Source organism: Ochotona curzoniae, unplaced genomic scaffold, assembly GCF_017591425.1.
Source record: "Ochotona curzoniae isolate NIBS_2020 unplaced genomic scaffold, NIBS_Ocur_1.0 contig_2688, whole genome shotgun sequence".
Taxonomy (NCBI): Eukaryota; Metazoa; Chordata; class Mammalia; order Lagomorpha; family Ochotonidae; genus Ochotona; species Ochotona curzoniae.
In genome coordinates this window covers 20,878,709-20,896,483 of record NW_024465553.1, presented here as the reverse complement: position 1 = coordinate 20,896,483, position 17,775 = coordinate 20,878,709, and the positions used below count along the sequence as shown (strand labels likewise).

General features: G+C 52.1%; 1 protein-coding gene across 3 annotated transcripts in view; it reads left to right on the top strand.

The window, feature by feature from the left end:
* Window positions 1-17,775, top strand: part of GALNT16 (polypeptide N-acetylgalactosaminyltransferase 16) — a 71,131-nt gene that overhangs the window by 37,207 nt on the left and 16,149 nt on the right. For all 3 annotated transcript variants that reach the window (XM_040975625.1, XM_040975628.1, XM_040975627.1), the window contains 8 exons: window positions 5,446-5,603; window positions 7,760-7,858; window positions 8,646-8,713; window positions 9,592-9,657; window positions 10,895-11,016; window positions 13,358-13,445; window positions 15,000-15,084; window positions 15,374-15,477. In XM_040975625.1, the coding sequence (XP_040831559.1) occupies window positions 5,446-5,603; window positions 7,760-7,858; window positions 8,646-8,713; window positions 9,592-9,657; window positions 10,895-11,016; window positions 13,358-13,445; window positions 15,000-15,084; window positions 15,374-15,477 (790 nt within the window). The remainder of the gene's footprint in view (window positions 1-5,445; window positions 5,604-7,759; window positions 7,859-8,645; window positions 8,714-9,591; window positions 9,658-10,894; window positions 11,017-13,357; window positions 13,446-14,999; window positions 15,085-15,373; window positions 15,478-17,775) is intronic.

Sequence of the window (17,775 nt, the reverse complement as noted above, 5' to 3'; positions counted from 1 at the left end):
CCTGACAGGCAGACAGCCCTGATTCCAGCCCCACCTCGCTGCTTGGCTGCCTGGGACCTTGAACATGGCATCATCCCTCTGGACCTCAGGTTTCTACCTCTGCAAAAATAAGGTGAATGTGAGCTCCTATGTTTGCTGCTTGCAGCTGCCCACAGGCACCTGGCATAGCAACCAGGGCATAGCAGGCCCTTAGTGAGCCTTCAGCATGGGCTCACCACTTACAAGACCCTCACACTGCCCCCTCAAGCCTATAGTCACAGCAGCTGTGATGCGAATCAGGCTGGGTGCAGATACCCTTTGCAGACCCAAGCTGAGCTATCACACCATCTGTCTCTGGTGGGGACCATCCTCAGAACTTTGCAACCCAAGTGGCCTATGGGCTGGGCAGGGGGTGGAAACTAGACCAGCACACCAGGCCCACAGTGAGGCTTCTTAAGAATGGCAGTTAGAGGACCCAGCACAGTGGCCTAGCAGCTAAAGTCCTCACCTTGAACACACCAGGGATCCCATATGGGTGCCGGTTCTAATCCTGGCAGCTCCACTTCCTATCCAGCTCCCTGCTTGCAGCCTGGGAAAGCAGTGGAGGACTCAGATCGGCACAGCCCAGGTCATTGCGGTCACTTGGGGAATGAATCATCAGACAGAAAATCTTCCTCTCTGTCTTTTCTCCTCTCAATATATCTGACTTTCCAATAAAAATAAATACATCTTTAAAAAACAATACCACAATTTCTTCATTTATGCACTGGTGGACTATTCGGTTGATTCCGTATCTTGACAATTGTGAACAGTGCTGCAATAAAACATCTTTTCACGTGATTGTATTGTGTGGCCAAAGAGAACCAGACAAAAGGCAGGCAAGAAAATAACAATAACAATCATAATCATACTACATATCCTATCTGCCCAAGTAAAAAAGCAAGCTCTGACAGAGTGACTTTCTAAAGCCCCGAGAACCCTAAGCACCGGCCCAGGTCAGATCTCAGGACCCTGACTAGTCATCACTGTAATTATTGTCTGGGAAGTGGAAGATGGGGGCATGTCTAGGGTGGGATCCCCCGAGCCCCTAGCACCTTTCTCCCTGTTCCCTCATACATAGCTGAGCTTCCTACCCTATGCTGCCCGCCCCGTCTGGTCTGGCTGGATGAGAGTCTGGCATCCGAGTGGGCTGCTGCTGCCCGAGGCAGGTCTGCCTTTCTGTCTGCAACAGTGGGGATCCAAGCTATTGGGCTCGGAGCTGGTGAATCATGCACTTGGCTTTCCGGCTCATCTAATGAATGGCAGTCTTTCAACTTGGGACGGAGCATCCGATGAGACCGTGCTCCCAGGAGACAGGTGGAGTGGGATGGGGGGAAGCGTGAAGAGGCAGTGGTGTCGGGATACATACTTTGTTCACCAGGTGTTTATAGTTTAGCCAAGACTCAAGAAAATAAAATTAAATCAGGAGGCATCCATAAAATAAGGCCAGGACCTTTTTATTTGCACTTTCACTGAAATTCAGTGAAAGGCAAACCCAGCAGGTACCTGTTTTAACTGGCAGTAAAAAGAACTGGACGGCAATTATTTAAAAGGAGTTAGAGTTGTTTAAATCTAAAATTGAGGGGTAGGTTTATGTCTTAAAAGAAAGTTTACAAGGTGGAAGATTGGGGTTGAGCTGTTTCTGATTAAAATGACACAGAAAATGTTTCTCATGCTTATTTTAAACCTCCCCCCTTTGCTGTTTGCTTACTAAATTTAGCAGGCCAGGAAGCCATAAGCAAATGTATTGGAAGAAAAAAAAAATGAAGCAAGTCAGGCATATTTCAAAGTTGAATCAAAGTGATGGACTGAGAATAAAGCTCTCCAAGATGTGAAGTTAGTCCTTGCGTTTTGTGGAGTTGAATTGTTATTTCAGCTTAAACAGATGTGATTGACCTTATTGGATGCAGAAGTGCCAGCCTTGGCACTCTCTAGAAGGACCCAGACAGAGGCTGGAAGACTGTGGGAGGCTCCTCAGGCCGTCACTCCTTTGTTCCTCACCATGGCAACGCGAGGGCTTCCCAAGTCGTGGCCCAGATGGATTCCCTGCCTCAAAGCCCGAACATAGCCCTGTTCCCACCCAGCCATGGACTTAAGCCACGGGGCCCGATGCCAGAGAGTAACCTGCTCTCTTGCAGGGCACAGCTGCCACTTCCACTGTGTTGGGGCCATCTGTGGCTTAGGTTTGGATTCTGCTTTTTTATTCTTGGAGGATGACTTTCCGAAAGGGCTGAATGACTGGTAATGTCTATGAGCTTTGGAGTATTGGAAAAAGACACTTGGCTCCAACCAATCAGCAACAACGACAAAGACTGACACCAAAAACTGGATCAGGGACTCACACCATTCAGTTGGAGCTCTTTCGTTCCATCTCTCAGCTCTGGTTGCTTCTTCTTGGTCTGTTCTTCAGACAAGATTTCTCCACATGATAGACAAGAAGATCTTCATTTCCCAACCTCCCAGTAATGAGGAGAAAGAGCTCATTGTATGGAACGGTCTCAGGGAGGGGTGAGCTGGAGGTGCTGCTCTGGATGCCTGGATCCCATTTCAGGTGACTGGGCTCTGCTCTCCACTCTGGCGTCTTGCCAGTGCACACCCTGGAGGCAACAGGGAAATGCCTCAAGTGACCCAGTCTAATGCGCCCCTTTGGGAAGCAGCCAGTGATGGTTCAAGCGGCTGAATCCCTCCCACCCTCATGGGAGACCCAGAGTGAATTGCTGGCTTCTGGCTTCATCCTCAGCCCAGACTCTGCCTCTGAAGGCATTTGAGGAGTGACGTAGCAGATATGGTGCTTTGCCAAATGTACTGTTGTATTCCCCCTCTCTGTCATTGAAGTGTGTGTGTAAACAAACAACGTCTCATAGAAAGATTCTGATTGGCTTAGCTGGATTCACATGACCTTTCCTGAGCCAATCACTATGTCTAAGGCTGCAGTACTCCTATTGGTCTTGGTGCTTCTTTTGCTCACCCCCCCCCACCCCTGTGCTCATTCCTGGGGTGTTGGTGGGACAGGAGGATGGCAAATAACAGTAGGTGAATGGGGAAGCATATCCCCAACACAAGCAAAAACTACCTGTTCCCTGCCTGGTCCAGCTCAGTTTCAAGTGAGGTGTTGTGCCTAGTGTGTGTGGAAGAGGGAGCAAAGGAGAAGAGATCTGGAGGTCATGATCACTCATTACTCATTTATTCATCAGTCGTTGCTTTGGGGAGCTGACCATCACCTAGGCACTGCTCTGGGCTTTGAGATCCAACCTTTCCCCAAACAGACAACCCTTACCCTGGTGAAATTTATACTGCTGTGAAGAAAAACTGCCCCACAGTAATACAAGTAATCAAAGTATATGCAGAGTCTCATGTGGTGCTAAGAGCTAAAAGGAAAACAATAACAGCAGGGCATGGCCTGGGCTGGGGTTACAATTTTACACAGGGTGGTCGGGGAAGGCTCACAGAGGAGGGAAGGTTGGAGCAGAGTCCTGTAGGAGGCCAAAGAGGAAGTCCTGCAGTGTCTGGAAGAAGAATCTTCCAGAAGGAACAAAAGGGTTCAAGGGAAAGGTGCCTAATGGGCTTAAGGAATAGCCAAGAGGGCAGTGTGACTGGAGCAAAGCAACAAGGCCATCGGCAGAGGCTGCAGGAGGCAGGGCATTAGGAAATGGCTCCTAGGGGGTCCGGTGGGCTGCTGGGAGTGCCAGGCTTTATGTGGGAGAGGTCACTGGAGGCCACAGGATGTGTCAGAGGAGCCCATCTGTTTGATGTTGCTCTGTCCCCAATTGATTACAAATGGTTTGAGAGTATGGACAGTATTTCAGTATCCATCCATCCATCCATCCATCCTCAGCAAACACATGATGGGTACCTTCTAGGTGTCCAGTGTAAAGGAGAGCCACGTTCAGTGGTCCCCAGTCGATGGGCATTGTCTCAGTTGGGCTGGGGGTAGAGGGAGACTTTGCGACCCATTCTCGAGTTACCCATTACCATGGTTGCATTGGGATTTCCTCTTGATGATCTTCTGTGGCCATGCCTAACATGGAATTGGGCAGGAAAGGGGACACATTTCTAACTTCCTCATCTTGGAACCATACCTTCTTTGGTTTAGTCGCATATTCCCAACCTCTGGACCATGTGTGTGCATACAAGTTTTTAGTGGATGATTGTGTGTTGATACTAGCAGCATATCCACAGGAATAGGATACCCCCATGACTGGATGCCCAGGGCAGATCAAAAGTCAGATTGCAGAGTGTGGGAAAAGACATTGAGGGTGGCCTGATGTACCCATCTCTGCAAGAGGGGACACAATTGAATTCATCTAGGGAGACTGAATTTGAGGCTCTCATGGGACAAAGACACAGAAATTTCATGGCAAAAGAATGGGGTAAAATGCAAAAGGAGGAACTTGGGAGCTGGAAGGGACTGAGTTATAGCACACGCTCACTAGAGACTGGGAAGCATGGGGAGGGGGCGTGACTAACGAGTGGGGAGGTTTGGTCCGTGACACCTGTCATCCATCTCTCCCAGCACTTGGGACTGTGGACCCGGTATGTGTGCCTGGGGCATATCGGCAGTAAGGGTGGTCCCCAACAAGGCTCATCTACCTGGGCCTTGGCACCCTGCAGGCTCTACCTTTTTATCTGTGGGGTTTACTTGTCTTTGCAGCAGCGCTGCCAAATGTCCGTCCCAGACTGGGGCTCGTGCCTGGCTCCTCCCTTGGAGATGCCAATCTATAGGGGACGTGGCAGGCACTGTGCTGTAGTTTGCAGTCCCCTTAGGACAAAGAACATTGATTAAGTGTGTGGGTGTTGGGGCACAGTGGAATAGTGTGACACTGATATGCCATATGGGTGTCAGTTCAAGTCCCAGCTGCTCCACACTTTTAAAAAAATGATTTATTATTAGAAAGGCAAATTTTGCAGAGTGAAAAGGAGATACAGAAAGAGATTTTCCATCTTCTGGTTCGCTCCCAGAAGCTGAGCTTATCTGAAGCCAGAGTCAGGAGCTTCCTCCCGGTCTCCCACATGGGAGCAGGGATTCCAGGGCTTGAGTCATCTTGTATTGCTCTCTCAGGTCATAAGCAGGAAGTTGGATCAGAAGTGGAGTAGCTGGGACATGAATGCTCGCCCATAGTGGAATGCTAGCATTAAAAGTGGAGGCTTGGCCTGTTATAGCATGGCACTGGCCCCAAACTAAACAAACAAACAAACAAACAGTTAAGGGAGAGAGAAAGAGAGCAGGTGTTGGAGCTAGAATGGTCTGTTGGAATCCAGACCTTGTGACTTACCAGCTCTGACCTTGAGGACTGTTTTTTAAGCCTCTCGTGCCTCAGTGGCCTGATCTGTCCCCTAGGGGAGCTAATGCTCTCCTCGCAGCGCCGTCAGCTGTCGCCTTCCGTGTGCATGGTGGGCTACTCCAGCTGACGGGGACCTTTGTCTCAGGTGACAGGGACACCCTCCAAGGGCTTTGACGAGAAGGCCTACCTGTCGGCCAAGCTGCTGAAGCCTGGAGAGGACCCCTACAGGCAGCATGCATTCAACCAGCTGGAGAGCGACAAGCTGAGCCCTGACCGGCCCATTCGCGACACCCGCCATTACAGGTATGGCTTCTGTCGGCCATGATGGAGAAAGACAGGTAGAGAAAAGGAACTGAGGGGGCTGTGAACCTGTCAGACCATTGTCTTCAGGACTTGCCTGCCCTCTCTTTATTTCACTGGCCCCTGAGAGGTTGCTAGGTCAAGGATGCCCCTCATATGGGGCCAGGCAGACCCCTGGGCACCTTGGTCTGGCATTCCAAGAAAAGAAACCTTCTGGGAACCATAGGCGGCTAGGGGGCATGGATGGGCCCAGTGCTGTTGGCACGTTACCTTGCTGGTGAGGCCCAAGTTGAAGAAGGGCCACCAGTCTTGCGCAGTGCAAGCAGTGGGATGCTGGGACAAGCCTCCATTGACATCTCTTTTTCCTGTCCCCACTTCTTCAGCCACTCCCAGAAATGCACCCCAGTCCTGCCATTAGTTCTCCTAGATCGGGATCAAGGGTACCAGCATCCGATCCCAGCTCTGACTCAGCTCGGGGTCCATAACCTCGAGTCTTACCACCACTGGCAGTCTCCTTGTCCTGAGCCCCTGATCTAAGGACACAGCGTTCCTTGCTACCTGGCCTTTCCCTCCCTCTACCTCCCTCCTCCCTGCCCGCTGAGCCCCATCCTCCTCTGTCCTCCCTGTCTTGTTCCCTCTCAAACTCTTTCCTCTGTCTGAACACTCCATCTGCCACACCACCATGCCCTCTCCTGTTGCCACACTTGCCTCAGGGTCTTGGCACCTGCTCTGGGCTCTGTACAAATGTTCAGCCACCAGAGGGCACTACCAGAGCTCACCCACTGTCCATTGGCAGCTCAGAATGACCCACAAAGCTCATCTCTGGGCTAGGCTATGGCAAGTGGGAAGGTGCTACAAGTTGCTGCCAAGCACCCTCTGGGGCAAAGGTGAATTGAGTGTGCGTGTGAGTATGTGTGCATGTGTGTGCTGTGTGATGTGTGTGTAGGTAGAACAAAGGACATGCTGGGTGTCCTGTGGTGGAGCCGGGTGTGCTGGTATGAGCCGTGCCCTTCCCCTTGATTCTCCTGGCTGCCATTTGTGCTGGACTCCAGACTGTCTGCCAAGCTCCTGGTCCAGCCCTCCATCCCGGGATCCCTGTCCAAGGCACAGAGAAGACTCCACCAGCCCAGGGCCAGAAGAGGGGGAGGGCCAAACCCTCAGAAATCCTCAGAAATCCTCATGGGAGGAGTGTGTGTGGGGGGGGAGGGGTAGGTTAAGTACACCCTCCAGATAGGGTGTGGGTAGTTTGTCCCCTGTCATCCCTTACTCAGAGTCCCTCCTTCCTGGGCAGCAGGTGAATGGGGGACAAGCACAGAGCCCCTTCTCAGCCAGCCAAGTCTGCTCCTGCCCCACCTCCACGCCAGTTCCACATCTCTCTCATGGAAAAGAATTAAGTGTCAGAATTTCTTCCACGGGGGTGCCAAGCTAGTGGGACTCGTGCCTGTGTGACACGGTCCGCGTTGCAGGGCAGGAAGGGGCCTGGGAACTTGTGCCATGCACAGCAGACAGTGGGATAAACACCCAGGGTGGGGGTAACTGGAGTCCAGTGTGCGGTGATAGCCCACCAGGCAGGCTGATGCCCAGGGCAATGGATGGCTTCATTCCCTTTCTGCAGGAGGAGAAGGCCACATGGCGTCTGGAGCTAACGAAACCCTGAGCTGCTGGTGAGGGTCAGGGGCCAAGGTTGTAGCACAACACGCCAAGCCACTGCCTGGGACGTTAGCATCCCCTATGAACACTGGTTCAGGTCCCTGTTACTCAGCTTCTAAGCCAGCTGTCTCCTAATGCATCTGGGAAGGAAGCAGAGGATGGTCCAAGTGTTTGCGACCCTTGTATCCATGTCAAAGACCCAGGTGATGTTCCTGGCTGCTGACTTTAGGCTGGCCCACCTCTGGCCATTGTGGCCATTTGGGAAATGAACCAGCAGAAGGAAGATTCTATCTTTCTGTCATTCTGAATTTTAAATATTTTTTAAATAAAAAGCTTTAAAAAAAAAAAAAAGAAAAAGCCCTGATCTCTTAGGACCCCTGTTGCTTGCTTCTTCTCCTCAGACCCCAGGCTGTGTGGCACCTGCGTGCTGGGCCAGTGTGGGCTGCAGTGTGATGTGTGGGAGAGGCCTGGCCCTGGGGCTACTGCTGATCTCCCTGCTCCCTCCACAGTTGCCCATCCATGTCCTACTCTCTGGACCTGCCGGCCACCAGCGTCATCATCACCTTCCACAACGAGGCCCGCTCCACCCTCCTGCGCACGGTCAAGAGGTAAGCCGGTGCCTGGGGGGACCCTCATCGCAGCAGTGCTGCCCCCCCTCACAGTTTCTATGACCTGCAGCACCCACCTCTGGCAAGGGGAGTTCATGAAGATGGGGTGCCATCACCAGGTAGCCCCTGGAGGAGAGGTCCCCACCTTGAGAAACTGAGATGGGTGACCTAGAGTCAAGGAGATTCCCCAAGAGCCCACAACCATCAAACGCAAGGTGGTGGCTTGAGAATCAGGACAGAAATTCAGGGATCAAGGGCAGAGGAAGGCAGGGAGGGGCGAGCTGAGGTCACAGAGAAGTACCCTTTCCGCTCGTGGTGCAGTTTAGCCCTCCTTTATCACATTTCCTCCATGAACTGAGATAAGAATGGGAAGGCGTGCCCAGCGATGTTCCAGGGACAGGGGAAGAGGGCTCCTGGGGAATAGCTTCCTGCCCAGGAGCCCCACCCAGCAACGCGAGCTGGCTAATGCTCCTGTCCCTGGGCAGGTTGGTCAAAGCCATGGGCATTAGAGCAGCCCCAGTTCGTGCCTTCTTAACAGCCTGCCCTGCCACCTGGGGGTGGGCCCAAGGGCCTGATGATCCAGACAACAGGGACAGCCATGTCCTTGGGTGAGCCCTGGTTTAGCCAAGACATGCATGCTTCCCAGCCTCTGATGAGGGAAGACTAAGAGCAGATGCCCCCGGCCAGTGTGCTGACCTGGCAGCTGAGTGCCAGGTGAGCTGCATGGCACAGACTGGTAGGTGGTTGCTGAGTTGCGGCTCTGTCTCTGTCCCCACGGCTACTGCAGTGTCCTCAACCGAACTCCTGCCAGCTTGATCCAGGAGATCATTTTAGTGGATGACTTCAGTTCAGATCGTGAGTATTGCACCTGACCCTGTGCCACCCCTGCTTCTGTCTCCCCAGAGGCAGGAGGCAGGCATGCCTGGCATAGTCCTGGCTAACACCGGATGACCTTTCTGATCTCAGGGGGCTCCCTGTGGGGCTTTCTAGGCTCCTCCCTAGCTGGTACCAGAGCAAAGGAAAAAAGGGGTGTTGCTTTGGCTGGCACCCCAATGAGAGGACCTTAAAAGAGCGGGAAGTGAGCATTTGTCTTAGCAGTTTAGATACCCATATGCCATTTTGGATTGCCTGCATTCAGTGCCTGATTGTAGCTCCTGACTCCAGCTGCCTGGGAGGCAGCCATGATTGCTCAGGTTGCTGAGGGCGGCCACCCACACATAAGGGAGACTTGGATTGAGTTCCCAGCTCCCAGCTTTGGCCATGGCCTAGCCCAGCCTTTGCGCACATTTGGACAGCCAACCGTCATATGAGAACATTCTCTCCACTCCCTATCTCCTTTTCCCTCTCCCACCCCATTAAATAAATGGCCTTTTAAAAGGGGGAGCAACACCTACAGCATGTTTTATTATCCCAATTATTGTATGTAGGAGCATGTTCCTTCCACAGGGCTCTGAGAGCCGGGCTGGTAGCCAGGGTTGGTGCCCTTGGAGCACCCAGAGAGGAGGTGCAGTCATGCATGGGTGCAGGCAACCCCTCAGTCTGGCCTGGGAGTAGGAAGCAGAGCAGCCCTTTGGGCAGTAGCAATGACCAGGCCCTTCACTCTACCTCGTCCCCAGTCCCTTGCAACACCCGGTCGGGGAGGACAGCTTCTGGGTGGTGCCCATGGCAGCCAAACCCATTGTGGTCCAGCACCCAAGCCTGAGTGAGCTTGCCTTCCTTCTCTCCACCTTCAGCTGAAGACTGTCTGCTCCTGACCAGGATTCCCAAGGTCAAGTGCCTGCGCAATGACCGGCGGGAGGGTGAGTCCTTAGACCCTATTCCTTGGGAAGCATTCTCACAGCAGGCCAGCGAGGCCCTGCTGTGCTCCTGATGGCTGGGGCCAGGGTCTACAGGAGAGATTCCTCCTTCCCAGGCCCGCCCCTCTCCTGGCATGACTGTCCATCTAGCTCTGGTAGACCTTGTTGTCTCTTCTGAGATGCGGGAGAACAGTGCCTGTCTGTCTAGCTAGGTTATTGTCAGCATTAAACTAGATAGGCCGTGTGGAAAGGCTGTGGTCTGGAACACCAGCCACAGCATGGCATTGAGCACAGCACTCTAAGGGACGACAGAGAAGTACAAAGCATGGTGCTGGTCCTTGTGGCCAAGGGGTTTAAATCTGTCACAGCAACAGGCTGGACATAGTTATATGGAAATAGCATCACTGTCAAGAGAGAGGGAGCCCACGGAGAGCTGGAGAGAGCCGAGAATAAGGAGTGGGCCTTGGTGGCGGAGTTGAGAGAGGGGGACAAAGGTGAAGGGAGCCAGGGAGGGCAGGCTAGGCTGGGGTGCTGCCAGCAGACATCAGGCAGGTAGAGTGCTAACAGCCCCTCCAGAAGCCGCTTAAATTCCAGGCTCTCAGAGGGAGAGCCCCCTACAGCTCACAAGGCACAGGGAGCTGCCTTAGCAGGGGCGTGACCAGCTGGGCGCAAGGAGCTGTCCAAAGCAGTCATTGAGCTCATCGGGTAGCGTGGGTAGACAAAGAGCAGAACCTAACCCATGGAAGGTGTGTGGGATACCAGGCTCTCTCCTTGTTGTCCTGTTTGCTCCTGATAGACGGGGAGCATTTTCTTTCTGAATCTCCTAGACAGGAAACCTGAGGTTCAAAGAGGCTAAGTGCCATGTTCTAGGCGAGCACAGGGGCTGGCATGCAGACAGCATAGTCTGGAGGCTTTTATGGTGATGTGGCTGGAGGGGGGGACCACCTAGAGGCTCCTGGGAGGTGAGGGACAGGCATTGTAGCCCAGTTGCCCTTGCATTCTCCACTCACTGAACTGATTGTTGGTCTGATACATGGATGGCATTCAGGGCATGACCCCGGGGTCATGAGAGCAAGAGGGGGACACAGTGAGGCAGGCAGGAAGCCAACAGAAGCCACCAGGAAGGTGCACTCACAGGCATCTGAGGCATCATCCCAGTTCCTGAGGGACTCTGGGGCGATAGCTGAGAAGCCAGTCTGGTTCACCGCCAGCAGCCAGTCCCCGACCCCTCCCATTGCAGGGCTGATTCGGTCTCGAGTCCGAGGGGCAGATGTGGCCAGCGCTACCATCCTCACCTTTCTGGACAGCCACTGCGAAGTGAACATCGAGTGGCTGCAGCCCATGCTGCAGCGGGTGAAAGAGGTGAGCCGGTCCCCATCCCTGGGGATTTGTGAACAGGGGCTTGTCACGTGGGCTGGTGGAACACGTTGGGAAGCTGGGCTGAATGCTCTGCTTCCCGCCCCCCACCGTGCCATCCCAAGTGACATCACTCACTGAGCTTTCCTATCCGAGAGTGGGGATAATTGTGATGTTTGCCTGGTTGGGACAGCTAGACGGGGTGAAGCGAGGGAGACCCGGGTGTGTGCTGAGGCCCTGTCTGTACATGGGAGTTGTTTATCTCCTGGAGGAGGCAGTGCCCTGGGTTGGAGGGAGGGTTGCTTGAGCTTGGAGGCCATAGAGAGTGGAGGGAAGCAGGCGAAGGGAGAATCAATGATGAGCACAAATCTGAGAGCTTGCAAAAAAAAGCAAAAAAAAGAAGCAAAGGACTGTCCAAGAGCTTGGACCCTTGCACCCATGTGGGAGACCTGGCTCAGTCCTTGCTGCTGTGGCCATTTGGAGAGTGAATCAGAAAATGGAAAAAAAATCTCTTTTTCCTGTCTGTCTCTCCCTCTCTTTCTGTGAGTCTGCCTTTCAAATAAATAAATAACTCTAAAAAGAGAGAAATGGGTGGGAGGGGCAGACTTTTAGAACAGAGATGAAGCTGTCAGGACACCTGCCTTCCATACAAACACCTGGGTTCAGCCCCCGATGCTGGCTCCTGATCCCTGCAGGTGCACACTTGAGGATGGAGTGCTGCTGGCCCAAGTAACTGAATCCCTGCCAGCCGTTTCTGGCTCCTGGCTTCGTCCCCCTGGCTGTTCAGGGTGTGTTTCAAGTGAGCCTGCAGGTGGGAGCTTGCCGTCTCCATCTATGACTTTTCTTCTCAAAATAATTTTTAAAAAATAAATAAAGTTACTCTGGTGCAAGCATTTCAAAATCCGCACATAGGTTTTTTTTTTTCATAATACACATTTTCAGTGAAGTTTTTGAAGACATCTTCTATGCATGAGTTTCAGATTTTTTTGCACCAAAATAAATGTGCCATTTCCATGAACATTTGAAGTCTCCTCACATAATTGAGAAAAATAAAAACCCGTGTCTGTACGAAAGCTCGTCCACCCACGTTCAGAGCAGCGCTATTCAGAAAAACCAAAAGGTGGAACCACTCCGTTGCTTAGCAGCCGAAGGAAGGATACCCAAACGGTGTCCGTAACTGTGTTATCCACCCATAGAAACACATGAAGGATGGTGCAGTGAGAATGAATTTGAAGTCCTTGTGCAAAATAAAGTCCAGGCACAAAAGGCCACATATTATGTATTAGATGTTCAAATAAACATGTCTGGAAATCAGAGGTCGGTCAGGGTGCTCACTGAAGTGATGAAAACATTTGCCACTTGATGGTGGGAAGGCCGCTACAACCTTGTGCAGGTGCTAAAGCCCCCTGGACTTCTGAAAGCCTCCCTTCCCTTTTGGAATGGTGAACTGTGTGGTGGGTGCATTGGAGCTCAGCATGAAAAAAGTTTATAGAGAAGATGTGTGTTCCTTCCCCCGCCCTAGGGGGCGCTGAACCCCTGAACTGCTCTTCACATGTTCTCCATCTGTTATTCTGAGACTAGATGAATGGAGGGACAGAAGGGGTTCCAAGAACAGACCAGAGGATCTTGAGGTGAAAGAATAGAGAGGAAGAGAGAGTTGAGCATCTGGTTCCCCCATGAGGGAAGCAAGAAGACAGGAAACAAGAAGACAGGTCTCTGGGGAGACCCCTCCTCCCTGGGTTGGTGTACATTGCTAAACATGGTGAATGACATCATGCATCACCAGCACCCCAAGAACTCAGTGAAATCCACTTGACTCACCCACTGGGTGGGCTTGTGTTATGGGGGGTGCTGAAGGCAATGTTGGGTCTGATCTTGAAGCGGCTATGGCTGGTTTCCATAGGGACCAGAGGGTCTGTGCCCTCAAGCTGCTGGTGGCCCAGCTGGAAAGACTCAACCCCAATATTTACAGAGATGAATGACAATGAACAACAAAGAAGCCCCAACCAGCAGCTGAATCGGCCACCTCGGGCAGGAATTGTCTAGACTATCATCATGAACACAGCTTAGAAGAGGAAGTGGGCTGTTAGCCTGCCAGTCGTCAGGAAAGGCTTTGCTGAGGGGGGCAGAATCCCAGTGGGGCTCAAGGACTGGAGAGGAGTGTGCTTAGGAGACCCAGGTGTGACCTTCCAGGAGCCAGGGGCCAGTGGTAGAACAAATCACTCCAGGACACCCCTGAGCCCATCCTGCAGGAGGCACTGGGACCTGTCAGACCCATTTCCCCAGAGCAGCATCTGGGCCTATGTTTGCAAAGGAGTCTTATGCCATTGTGCATCTCCTCTCCTAGGACCACACCCGCGTGGTGAGCCCCATCATTGACGTCATCAGCCTGGATAATTTTGCCTACCTCGCAGCATCTGCTGACCTTCGTGGAGGTGGGTTCTGCTCCCAGGGCATTGGTTCTAGGCTTGAAAAGCAGCAGGTGAGGTTAGGTACCCTTCCCCATGGTGCCAGGGTCCTATGATCCCCCCACCTTGTTGTCAAAAAGGGATTGTTTGGAGCCCTGGGGTTGAGGGCAAAGGGCTGGCAACTGCAAGAGCCACATGGACCCCTCCTCTTTCCTTCTCCCCTCCCCACCCTGTAACGCTGTCAGTCCCAAGAGGATCTTGCCACAGTCCTGGACACAGGTTATAATGTGACAGCCGTCCTGAGAGTGGGGCTGGGGGAGCCCTGAGCTGCCATGAGCCCTTAGCAGTCACATCCCAGAGATGGGCAAGACACCTGTTGTGTCACCGTGTCGTAATATGGTGGCTCTCAGCCAGGGTGGCTCTTGAGATAAGTGTCAAAACGTTGGAATTGAGATATGCCGTGGGCATAAAAACACACACCAGGTTTCCAAGACTTAGTGTGAAAGAATATAAACTATCTCCTTAGTAAATGTTTATGTTGACTATATGTTAACAGGATAGTATTTTGAATATGCAAGAGTGTTTCAAAAACTTTGTGGAAAATTCAGATTAAAAGCTAATTTCAATGCAAAAAAGAAAATCAAAATCCATGCCCAGTTCTTTCATAATACATATTTCATGAATGTCTTAAAGACTTCTTGTCTGTGTGGATTTTGATTTTTTGGGAGGGACCAAAATAAACTTATCTCTGAATTCCATTTTTCATGAACATTTTGAAGTACCCTGGTATTTCATTAAAATTCTTTATTCAAATTAGTCTCATATATTCTTATTCTTTGGCTAGGATGATGAGATCCTTTTAAATTCCATTTGTGGCTTATATTGTGTTTCTTTTGGACCACTCTGGTGTCAGTTCTAAAGCTGTGCTGTTGAATGCAGTTAACAATAGCCGCATTTGACCATTTGAATGACTTAAAGGGAAGTCGAATTTGAAATTCAGTCCTTTTGTTGTTCTTAGCAGCATTACAAGTGCTCAAGCGCTACATGGGGTTAGTAGCTACCACAGTGTATAATGCAGGCAGAATATTTCCATATGAGACAGTTCCTGCCCCCTGTGACTCTGGTGTTGGAGCCAGTTGGCTGTAGGGATTTCCCATTTGAGGCCTGGGCTCCCAGTTAATGGACCCAGCCGTTGGTTAGTTGTTGGGGTTGAGGGGTTAGCCAGGCATTTCCATATTAGGAACTTGGGGGCCTTGTGTATCTGCTGTGGCCTCCGCCTGGAATTCGCTGTCCTAGAATATCTGCCTGGGACCCTGCTATAGTGCAGGTATTTCCTCAAATGCACCTTCACTGCCTTGATGTGGGATCCCCTCCTTTTACCCTAGACAACATCTCCACCCACCTGTCTCTGTAGCCAAGGTCTCGGGCTCACCCAGTGGGGCGTAGACTCCATAAGGACAGAGGCTGGCGTCTTCTGAATGTGGAGCCTTGCATTCAGAAACCCATGCATGCAGAGCCCAGGCTCCTCCTCCAGTGGGGGAGGCTGCCCTGAGCCACGCCTTCACTCTGCTCTGGTCCTAGGATTTGACTGGAGCCTGCATTTCAAATGGGAGCAGATCCCCCTGGAGCAGAAGATGACCAGGACAGACCCGACCAAGCCCATCAGGTCAGCCTGCTGTGGGTTCTAGGGAGACCCCTCTTCCCTGGGTTGGTGTTCAACTGAAGTACTGATGGTTTGGGGCCTTCGGACCCAGCCTGCAAGAGCAAAGAGGACAGAGGCCGCGGGAACAGGTATAGGAGCTTAGGGGTCCTTAGCCACATGTCCTGCCCTAGTGACTTTGCAAGCAGGTGTGTGAGGACCAGTGACCTTGGGTCTTGGAGTTTCAGGAAGGGCTCCCAGCTTTTCCAGCTCACGTGTCACTCCCCCCTCACCAATCTCCCCTTCTTGTTCCCAGGACGCCTGTCATAGCTGGAGGAATCTTCGTCATTGACAAGGCCTGGTTTAACCACTTGGGAAAGTATGATGCCCAGATGGATATCTGGGGTGGAGAGAATTTTGGTGAGTTGAGAAATAATGCCAGCAGGTGCAACAGCAATTCTAACCATAGTCACCCCTTACCCCAGTGCCTTAGGAAGTAGTTTAATCCTAAGGTCCACTGATATAAATGCTATTAACATCCATAGTACTGATTAAAACAAATACACCAAACCCTAAGGCACAGGGAGGGCTAGCCGTTTGTCCAGAGCCACACAACCAGCTAACACAGAGGTCTGGCAGTCTGGGGGAGTCGAGGGCCACGTGGTCCAGCAGAGAGGTTGAGAGGGTTGGAAGGTGGCAGTGGGTCACAAGGCTTGAGAACGCACCCAGCCCTTGCCACCTGCAAGCTGCTTGGCCCCGGATGTGTGACACTACCTCATTGAGGCTGGGGAATTGACAGGTGGGAACATAGAGACGGGGCTGGCGGCCACTGGCTGGACCTGTGCGCTCACTTAAACATGCAGAGTGAGTGAGGTCTGGGGCACTATGCTTTGCAGGGCTGTAACTGCCAGGAGCTAGGAGATGCTGGGAAAGCACGTCCCTATAGTTTTGGGTTGTGGGCTCTTGGGGAAGAGGCAGAGGGAAAGACCTGCCTCTACTCTCACCTCGTTTTCCAGTGGGCAGTCTCCCAGACAGAGCAGGGTGGGGAGTCACTGACAGGTCCCTGGGAACCTGAACAGCTCCAAGTCTGTCTGGGAAGGACCCTGGCACCAGGTCCCACCCTCCTGGCACACTGCCTTCTTTTTAGCCCAGCCAGGTTTCTTGGCCAATCAGCAGGGCTGGTCTGTATGTCCTCCATTAGACAGGTAGGAAAACCAGTGCAGTGGAGACAGGTGGGGTTGGGGTTGGGCATGGGCCATCCCTTCATTACTCACCATTTTCAGGCTGATGTTTGGAAGAGGTGCCGTTGAGTGCCTATTCGTCCAAATGCCCTTTTATGGGTTTGGGGCCCAAATGATCCCCTTTGTGTCATGGGCCCCCCTAGGGAGCTCTGCCTGTCCGGGTTCCAGAAAGCCTTTGGAGGCTGGGAAGCTGCCATTCTCGAAGGCTTTCTTTTCTTTCTTTCCTTCTCAGGCTGGGGATTGATGCAGAAACAAGTGAATGATCAAATAGCGCCCTCCCACCTCTGCCGGAGGCCAGTGCCCAGTGCTGGGCAACTTAAAGGGGAACCACTGAGTGGTGCTGGCAAGGGTTTTGTTTCTTAGAAGAAATTCAAAGAAAGGTCCAGGCTGGCTGCTGTGCTCAGACTCCTAGGCCTGGGCCTTTTTTTTTTTTTTTTTTTTTAATTCTTTGTTGAAGGAAAGGAGATTTCACAACCAAGACCTGTTCCTGCATCCTCAGGCCTCTGGGGACAACCAGACTCTGCAGCTCAGGGGCCACCTTGAGGGGGCTGCTGAACCTGCAAACTTTGGGATACAGGTTGGGGATTCTCTGAAAACCTAGCTAGGCACAGGCACTGATGGTTCAGCCACCCACCGCCCCCCGTGGGAGTGCCTGGCTTTGAGGCCCAGCTGCCGCTCCTGACTCTAGCTTCCTGCGGAAGCAACCTTGGGGAGGCATTGATGATTGCTCTCATAATTAGGTTCCAGCCTAATGATTAGATCTGGATTTAGTTCCCAGCTCCTAGCTTCAGAAGCCCAACCTAGTCTAGGTCACAGACATTGTGGGCACTTGGGGAGCGAACCAGCAGGTGGTAGCTCATTCTTCTCTCTCTCTCTTACTCTCCCCACATATTGTCTCTTTGTCTCTCGAATAAATAATAAAAGTTAAAAACAAAGCCCGTAGCTGGATCATATTCCTTCTCTGCCCCAAATCTGCTCCCATGTCCGCTCAGAGCAAACCTGAAGACCCTACTGGGACTACCAGGCCTGTGTTAGCAGTTTTTCCCAGCACAGCTGTAGCCCGTGAACCCTGCCCTCACCTTCCACTTCTCTCATCCTACCTCACTCCAGCTGCCCTTGGCCTCCTTGTTGCCCTTGAACTTGCCAGCCTTTCATTCAGACCCTGCCCCTGGGCTTGGGGTGCTCATTCCCTAACAACACAGTGTTGCACTCCCCCCTCTGTTTCAGTTCCCATGTCCTCTTGTCAGTGAGCGTGTCCCTAACCAACTTCATTAGAAACACGGCACCCCTACTCCACACACACCCCTTCACCCTCTGCCCTGGTTAAGCTTTCTCCAATGAATCTGTTGTAGAGAGTGGAAATCTGCATCTTTTACTTATTTTCTTTCTTGTTACTTGTGTATTTCATTCATTGTTTGAGTACTTGGATCCCTCCACCTGGTAAGAGGGAATCGCAAACAGTGTATGATAAATAGCC